Here is a 9,067-nt window from a genome sequence, read left to right on the forward strand (position 1 = left end):
GCCATAGCGAGCCCCTATGTCAGAGGAGCCGCTCTCCAAAGGAGAACAGCATCTTAGTGCTTGCCCACTGGGGTTTCTTTTCCACACAATAGCCAGCAGCTCAGGAACTTACATTTATTTATTTAGGGCTAGATTGTGTCTTTAGGCCCAGCCCTGAGCAAAAGGCTATGGGTCAGCTAGAGGAAGAGCCCCAGAGACACCCCCCCAAGACACAGTCACTCTGATGCTCCCCTGTTGTGCTGGTAGGAGAGGAGTAAGTTGCTACAGACTTTACTAGGAACAACATACTCTCCTCTTACATCTTTGCCTTTCTGAATCCAGTCAGTTCTCCAGCCCAAACCGTCGAGATGGGAGCAGGTAGGCCGCTCCACCCTCACATCCACTTATTTATAGAGGCGGGAACACTGGGTACATAGCCTCAGATCATCAAAGGTATTGAGGTGCCTAGCTCCCACTGATTTCAATGGAAGTTATGTGCATGGGCCGCAGGGACATGCTGACCGCTGCTTTGCGCAGCTCCCATTGGCCGGAAATGGCGAACCGTGGCCACTGGGAGCTGCGGGGGCCGTGCCTGCGGATGGCCAATGAAACAAAATGTCTCGCGGCCTGCCAGTGGATTTCCCTGGTGGGCTGCATGCTGAAGGTTGCTGACCCCTGATCTAAGCCACAGCCCTTTCTTTCTGCCCTGTGTCTATGATCCAGGCATATCTAAAGTGGTCCCTCTAGTCACCTGCATGGTTGTATTAGATCCGGGCACCATCTACCTTATATTTAGCCAAAAACATTTAGAAATTCCCTCTTGTAGGCCTTACTTAATTTGTTGAGAGAGGAGGGAGGGGAAAGATATTGGGGGAAGGGGAGGGGGAGGCGGGGGGAGAAGGAAATGATTACAGTAGTAATAAAAAAATATTTTAGGTTCATACCAATGCCTCTTCAAGTGTTTTCCAAAAGATACAGGTGTGGGGGGTGAGATGGCAGCTGTTTAACTACACACAGCGACACCACACAACAGTTTAGGACAGGAAGTGGAGGAGAATCCTGCATCCACTTGAAACAGAATAGTTCTAACTCGAGCTAGACTCTGTCCAAAATCCCCAGATCCTGACTCCGCTGAACACGGGGGGAGTTGAAATCTGGAGCCAAATGTTGTGGCTTAGGCTCATCACGAGACATAATGTTGTCTTAACTGTGTAAGATTGTCTGGGATACTTTCTATGAAACATCCTTTACAAATACAGTTTATCAGTACATTCAGTTACAAGGATGAGCTATAGGCGTTGAGGCCCTGAGTCTCATTTATATTAAGGCCCCTTTACATCACCCTGGTGATGAAAAATGGCTTTAGTGTAAATGAGAATCAGGCCCATAGAGATTATGTGAACACAAGATGATTTGATTACTAATCTATAGCACAAGTCATGTACTTTAAAGTTGCAGTAAAATGCTTAAAAAGAAGTATTTTAAATACTGTTTGAGAACTCAAATAAGTACCAAAAAATGAGCCGAGTTCTGCTCCCAGTTTCATAGCCAATGTGTGGAAATGAATGCAGAATTTGACCCAGTGGAATTGTATGGATATAAGTGAGCAATGAATTTGTCTCACTCTGGCAAATCTTTTAGGATAAAGTGGGAAGCATTTCAGAGGCAAAGCAAACCTCAAATCATAGCTTTAAAATAGCCTGGCTTTCTCTGCAAAACAAACAGGGAGTTACTTATTGGTTTAATTTTAGGCTGCATTATAACCGCTACTTGCCTAAGTTGTGTGTGTGTGTGTATGACACACAAAAAACAAACTGCCTCAGGCAAAACTTTCTGACCACAGATCTGAACCAGGGTGGGATTTCAAAATCCAGATCAAGATGTGGATCCAGATTTTACAGCAGTACCCTATATCTATTAAGGGATGAACCAAAGCCCTTGCTCTGAACACCCTACAAACTTTTGGAAGTTTGAAATTCAGATCAGAATCTGAAATTTGGGCCCAGCTCTCTGTTTAGCCAGTTGTAGCACTTAACCCGCCCCTATGAAGTGGCTGGTTGAACCACCATAAGCAGTGATTCTCTCTCTAAATTCACGTTTTGGAGGAGGATTGAGACAGGATCTTTTGGAGCCAGGCCCCGTCATCCGAGTGGCCCAAAGGGAACAGTGTATCAGAGCAGTGGGAAACAGCACAGGCAGAGCTGATACTAGAGAGGCCTGAGCTGATTCTTTTGGGAGGAAGATCAAGGACTCAGGAATGTAAGAGAACTGTACATCTGGGGCAACTGACTGGTAGAATTGGACCCAAGAGGAAGAGATAGCTGAGCTGGATAGAAAAGTCTGCTTGGGGAAAAGGGTGCAAAGAAAGGTGGCTTTTATTTTAAGGGGCCTGAAATGTCAGTAGATCCAGATTTCAATTACCTTTAATCTACCTTGTGCACGTGTCACATAAAACAAAGGCAGAGCCATGTGCTGTATCTCCAACCTTGCCTCCATTAATGACTACTGCATAATGAACCTAGCTTCCAGGAGGAGGAAACTATGGGTAGTACCAGACTGTGACAAACTCTAATGCAGCTTGGTAGTAGTGTTTGCTTGCAGTCTGTTCTGGCCTGACTACCCGAGACTGGACGACTCATTTCATTTCTGAGCTCCAGCTGAGAAGTGATCTGAGATCTGGAGATTCAAATTCCAGAGTGAGTGATGAGTCACCATGGTCCTTCGGGGAGGAAAGCAGTGCCTGGCTGGCTTCTGTGATTTCTATTCTGTACTCATCACTTTTTTTGGCCTGATGTGATACTAATTTCTGGAAGCCACAACATTTAGAACTAAAGCCAGGTTTCAAAGACCCTAAACTTCAGGGCAGTTCCGATCTGCGGTCTTGGTTTGCCAATTATTAAGACCAGGGTCATTTGCAAAATTCAAATTCCCCAGGGTCAGGTTTTTTCAAACACATGGCTCCCTCCCTGCTTCCAAAATTCAGTGCTGTTCAAATCTGCTGTTTTGGTTTGGATCTCTCTCTCTCTCTCGAGCATTTATTCCTGTTAGCTCTTTAGAGCTAATACAATTAGGGGAGAGAAAGTTGGATTCTGTGCTGTCTCATGCATCATCAGAACTGTCAGCTGAACTCCCATGGCAGATGGCAGAATCTTTGTTACAGGTGATGGTATAAGGGGCAGAAAGACCCTGGCTGGATTTTTGGAGCCCATGTGCTGTTTGTGACACTGGCCACTGGAAAATCCTTGTAAACTGAACTAACCCTGTGAGACTGAATGAGGAGCTCCCAAATGCTATTTTTCAAAGTGAACCTTTAAAGTGAATGGTGCCTACCAAAGAAATCATTTGAACTGGGGCTAAATTGTTCCCTTTCACAGGTGAAATGTTTTTAGATACGTACAATGGAAAAACGTACAATATTATTAAACCCTGGGAGAAGCAGCTCCAGACTGTGCTCAGTTTCTAAGCCTTGGAACCTCACCAGAAGAGCCTGTTGTAATTAAACTAGCATAGGGAGGGCTTGTCAGAGAAACCTAATGGCCCTGAATGACCAAGTCCCATCAGAAATTAATGGCAGCTTTGAAAATTCTACCTTCAGCATGTATACACGCAGGCATGTGTGCACATATACTTGCTCATACATGCCCATAAGCGGTGCCCAACCACTTGGCCTGTTTATAGAGTTTGGACACTAGCATCGCAATGAAACAGATGTCAGCTGGCAGAGCATGCTGGGAACTGGAATGTAGAGGGTAGTGGTAACACCAGCAAGCATCCCAATTTGGTTGGTGGACAAAACCCACATTGTGACCTCATTTCATTAATCATCCCAGATATACAGCCCATCACCTACAGAGCCAAAACAATGATGGCTGTTTGGTAGCCCCATGCAGAGCAAATGGAAGGGCTCCAGTCCAATTCTTTGCAGACAGCTGTCCACCATATCAAAGATGCCAACATGATTGGTACCCTTTATTGGCTGTTGCAGCAGAAGGTCAAGGACTGAATGGGCCATCGATGATGAACTCCCCTTTCGCCCCAAGAGAGAGAGAGTCCTGCCGATGCAAGGTTAAGAACAGGCACAGTGCAAAGGGCAGTGATGCAAGCTTCCCCATTGGAGGCCTTCATCTCCAAAGTTATCAGGCTGGTACCTTTCACCACCGTTGTAAAAAACCATATTAAAAAAAATAACCCCGCCCCAGATTTCCCATTCACTACAGTCTCACTAGGATGGAGATTTACTTTAATGGGTGAGGTGATAACACTCAGGAACATGCTACTTACAATGAGTCGCCGTTTGCCTTCAAAAAAATCCAGGAGGTTTGTCACTGATTTCCTGGAGGGCTGAAGGAAAGGCTTTGTGTTTGGCTTAAGATAGCCCTCGTTCTCAGTCCTGCTCCCCTTCTTGTTCTTCTTGCTACGGTCTTTGTCCTGCTTGTTCTTCTTCTCAGCTTTGTCCTTCTTGGCATGCTTCTCGCTCTTCTGCAGCTTGTCGGGTCTCTCCTTTTTCTTCTTCTTCTCAGGCTTGTCTGGTCGGTCGTGCTTCTTTGGCTCTTTCCCTTTCTTCAGCGGGACATTCCCTGCTGCAATCTCTTGCTCCAAGTGGGGAACAGCAGGCCTGCTTGGATCATATTTATCCTCGTATTCATTGCTCAGGATCTTTTCCTGGGTTCTCTTTTTAGGTGGCTTGGCTTTGGCTGGTTTGTGTTGGCCTGGAGTGACACTGGGATCCCGGTGAATATAGTCCTTCCGGTCTGTACGGTTGTCTCTAAATCTACCTGCGTTTGTCCTTGTGTAGTGCTCTGAGGCGGCTGTGGGAACCTCTGTGTAGCTGTCATAGCTGGCAACTTTGCCAGGTCTCCGGGTGGCTACTGGGTGTCTCTCTGGGTGGCCATGCTGCCTGTCTCTGCGGTTCTCATTCCACACAGGGGTGTAGAAATCATCAGTGGCTGTTCCCCATGGGGCAGTTGCCTCAGGCGCTGTGGGCAGCCTATGATAGTCGGAAGTGGTGTGTGACTTTGTGGTCCAAGTTCTCTGAGTGGTTGGAATGGTTGTGGCTGTGGTGATAGGTCTGCTCGGCATCATCACTGTGTGGGTGGTTGTCTGGGTAGTGGTGGTTGTGGGAGGGAGAGTGCTGGCCCTCGTTGAAGGGGGAGGAGGAGCCACTGTGATTGTGATTGGTTTCTTCACTGTTTTGCTCCTTGTTGGCTGAACATTGCTTCTCCTTGGCTCCTCCTTCTTTACCGACAGCTGGACGTGTCCACCACTTGACGTAGGTCTGGTGCTGCCACCATTATTACCTTCCTCCACTACTTGCCCCTCCACCCTGGCAGCTTTGCATTTCTGGATGAAGCCCTTCTGCCTCATCTTCTCAATTTTCCTGATGGGGCTCTGGTCGATGACTTCATACATGGCCTCTAGCCTTACAGGGTAAGGGTACCTTTCCTCCACCTGTAGGGTCTTCTTCAGCAGCACCATGCCAAATTTCCCCTTCTCCAGTTTCAGAAAGCTCATGAGCTTAGGGATGAGGCTGGGATCTAGAGGCTGCTCCAGGATTTTCCCTTCACTGGTTATCCTCCTGACTTTCCCTTCTTCCTCCCCTTCCTCATGGAACAACACGATCTGCTGGATGTGCCTCTCAGCCAGTTCGCAGTAGACGTCGCTCTTAAGCAGGCTCATCATGAGCCGGTAGTAGCCTTCAGAGGCATGAGGGGCAGAGATGACCCAGACTCTGTTCTTGCCGGCAAAGCTAGCCAGGACATTGGGAGAACTGGACCCTGAAGGGAAACGTAAAATCCGTGACCGAGACACCGCAGACTTCCCCTCATCCTTAATCATCTCAGGCTGGGGATGTTTGGCCGCAACGGTGTGTCTCTGCGTCTTCCTCACTCTGGCCCTGACACTCCTGGGCTGGGCAGGCACTTCATCTCGCAGCAAGTCAGGTCGTACATTTTTTGATGCCGGAGTATCCCTCTTGGCAACAAAACGTTGGAGATTCCCCAGTGAAGGTGTCCAACTCCCCCGGGATGCCTCTGACCTTCTCAGGAAGGAGAGCGATCCATTGCTAGCCCTGTGAGAGAGAGGCAAGTAACTAATTCCATGGCTCCCTCTGTCTGCTAGTCTCACTGTCTTCTCAGAGTCACACGCTAGCCATGTTGCCCACAGCATGGCTAAACTCAGAATTAGTGTCCAGTTCATTGTGTGATCCACTTCAAAAGAAATGAGGAGAAAAAGTTAAATGTTAACAGTAGAATTTTAGATATAGACATAGACAGATATATCTTGTACTTTCTTAGTGACCAGAGAGCAACACATAGACTGTGGCGTTTCAGTTATTCAAAGTACTAAATACAACTTAGTCCTGTCAGGATATTTCTATAAAAACTTTGAGGCTATTTCTAGAAAAGCACAGAGTAGATTAATTTAGGCAAAAAATGAGATAATCAGTCTATAACATGAATCTATTTATCTATCTATCCAAATAAGTCAAAAAATACAATAATTATGTTTACATCACACACACACACACACACACACACAGGCTCACAGAGGTGGTAAGCCAAGAGTTTGTTTTTAACTTAAAACTTACCCTCGCAGGAAAGTTTCTGTTCAAGATACGTGTATCCCAGCCCTTTCTTTAGAGGGAGAGCAATGCCATGGAGTTTTGCTGCAGCTCACTGGTTTTTATGTAACGAAACAGACTCCAGAGAATGTCCGGTTCACTGTGGAGCTTTTACTTTTTGTTTTTCTTCACCTTCTTGACAAGTGGGATGAGATGAAAGGAAATTTCCTTTGTGATTTTTGCTGCTCCATTTACCTGCCGGTCTGTCTTGTTTCTGTATCAGTCACACACACAGAGAAACACATTTCATCTAATAAAAGTGAACTCTCAGCTTTTTCTGAATCTCTCTCTCTCTTTCAAAGTTCCATGATCCTTCTAATCACTCCTTTCCTCCTCACTCTAGTTTAGCTCCTTTGTTTCCAGAGAGAAAAAGCCCTGGGATTAATATATTTTTCAGGCTGAAGCAAAACACAGGAATGCGATGTTGAGAAAAGAAGCCCCCTTTAGCCTGCTCTTTCTCTACCCACTTTTTATCCCTAATCTTTTCTTTTTCTTCTTCTTCCTTTTTGCTGGATGTGATCCCAGAAATTTCAGGATAACCTCAGCCCTGCTCTAAACCAAACTCAAACAGCAGCCGCCACTGGAAATCAGGGAAACTTCACTAAGAATTTAACAGATCAGCAGAACACCGCCTCCTTCCCACTTCAACTCACTGAGGGAGGGCGGAGGAAATTTCTTAGGGGGTTGAAACGTTTCACATCATCATCATAAATCACTTTGGAAAAGGATGACTGCGACCTTAACTCTTTAAGCACCTCAAGCTCTCAAACTGGCTTGACCTTCCCCCCAAGCCCTCCCTTCCTTGTCTTCTTTTCTCATTCCACTAAACTGACACCATCAAGTTAAAAATCATGTGCTTAAGAAACTCATTTCCTTACCTGTGTTAATAACAGCACATTAGATAGTCAAAAGCTGATAGAGTTTTTTTTAAAACTTGATTTCCTTCCCCCATTTTTACTGTTTGTTTTACTTTCTATATTTCAATCTGGGAAATAAAAAGAGACCAGTCAATTTCATCTTAGTTTCTAGTCAATTTCTCTTTCATATTCTCATACACAACTGCTGTAGTCTTTAATTTGTAAACAAACAAGTGGTCAGTTGATTTTTAAAAACTGGATCAAAACATTAAATATTAATTTTTGATTCACAGACATGCATTATGCAAGTCAAAAACAAAAAGATGCAAACTTGCAGAGAGAGATGTGGGAAGACTAGATCCCCAGCTGGTGTAAATTGGTGTAGATCTATTGACTACAGATCCTCAGCTGGTGTAAACTGGCATAGCTCCATTGCAAACAGACATACCAAACTGATTTATACCAGCTGAAGATTTGGTCCACAGACTCTTGACTAATACCTAAGAGGTGGTAAAGCATCACTTATTGGTAATTGATATACAACACTTAAAAGTACTAGAATGGAAACATTGCTATTGCTCTTTGATTTGGAAAAGATTATGATCATCATCATTCCTATTTACAAAGCCTAGTTTTATTTACAAATCCTAGATTGAATGTTTGATCAAATGTAAGTGGCCCTTTAAAAAAATGTAACACCCTACACTTTCCCCCTCTGTTTCAAAGTATTTGCATATTCATTCTCTCTCTGTCTCTTCTTTGCTTTGTTTTTGTTTTAAGTTGGCAAGTGCTATGGAAAACATTGCTAGTGTTTTTATTTTACACTCATATGGGTGCAATGTTACATATTTGTGGTTCATGGGTTGCTCTTGATGTAGGTCTGGATCCTGCAATGTGCTGCTAATCTCTTAAAAGGAGTGGAGATCATTCACTCTCAACCCCCTCCAGGATCAGGCTTACAAAGAGAAGCTCCTTGCAAAGCAATGTGTTGGAGACAAACAACAGTGGTTGGACCAGTGCCCCTGGTGTGTTGTTCCCTGGTTAGCTGGGAGGGCTGTGTCACTCCACTGAGCTCCCAACTCTGGCACAATGAGGTGTCAAGGGCTTTTGATGAGCTCAGAAAAGATGCCTGTCTAGACTTCCTCAGCCAAGGAGAAGCCACCGTGCTTGCATCCACAGGGTCATGATGTAGATCTGCTGATGCAGATCTATTGACTGCAGTAGTTAGGGATTGTCCAACTGTATATTCTATTACACTAATATGCTGAGACATATGTAGGAAAGTGATTTACTGCATGATATTCTGATAAAAAATTAGTACTATACAAAATCAGTGTAGCCTAGTTCAAAACTTGGTAACTGATAGATCTCAGAAAGAAATTGTAAATGGAAAGTAATCATCCAGCCAGGGTGTTTCTAATGGGGTCCTTCAGGGACCTGTCCTTGGCCCAATCCTGTTCAATATCTTTATCATTGGTATAAAATTTGCAGATGACACAAATATTGGTGGAGATATAAATATGATGGGCACAGATCAGCTAAACAAGCTGATTTGGATCACCTGTTAAGAGGGCTCATTTGAACAACATATGTTTCAAAAGAGCCAAATGCA

General features: G+C 44.7%; 1 protein-coding gene across 1 annotated transcript in view; it reads right to left on the minus strand.

Moving 5' to 3' along the window:
* CCDC80 (coiled-coil domain containing 80) overlaps window positions 1-7,239 on the minus strand; it is a 30,055-nt gene extending 22,816 nt beyond the window's left edge. The window contains exons 1-2 of the mRNA XM_084651361.1: window positions 6,566-7,239; window positions 4,261-6,185 (exon numbers count right to left, since the gene is read on the minus strand). Coding sequence (XP_084507487.1) covers window positions 4,261-6,174 — 1,914 coding nt within the window. The 5' untranslated portion in view covers window positions 6,175-6,185; window positions 6,566-7,239. The remainder of the gene's footprint in view (window positions 1-4,260; window positions 6,186-6,565) is intronic.
* Window positions 7,240-9,067: the final 1,828 nt, after the last annotated feature.

Source organism: Lepidochelys olivacea (genome assembly GCF_965140295.1).
Source record: "Lepidochelys olivacea isolate rLepOli2 genome assembly, chromosome: 1".
NCBI classification, from domain to species: Eukaryota; Metazoa; Chordata; order Testudines; family Cheloniidae; genus Lepidochelys; species Lepidochelys olivacea.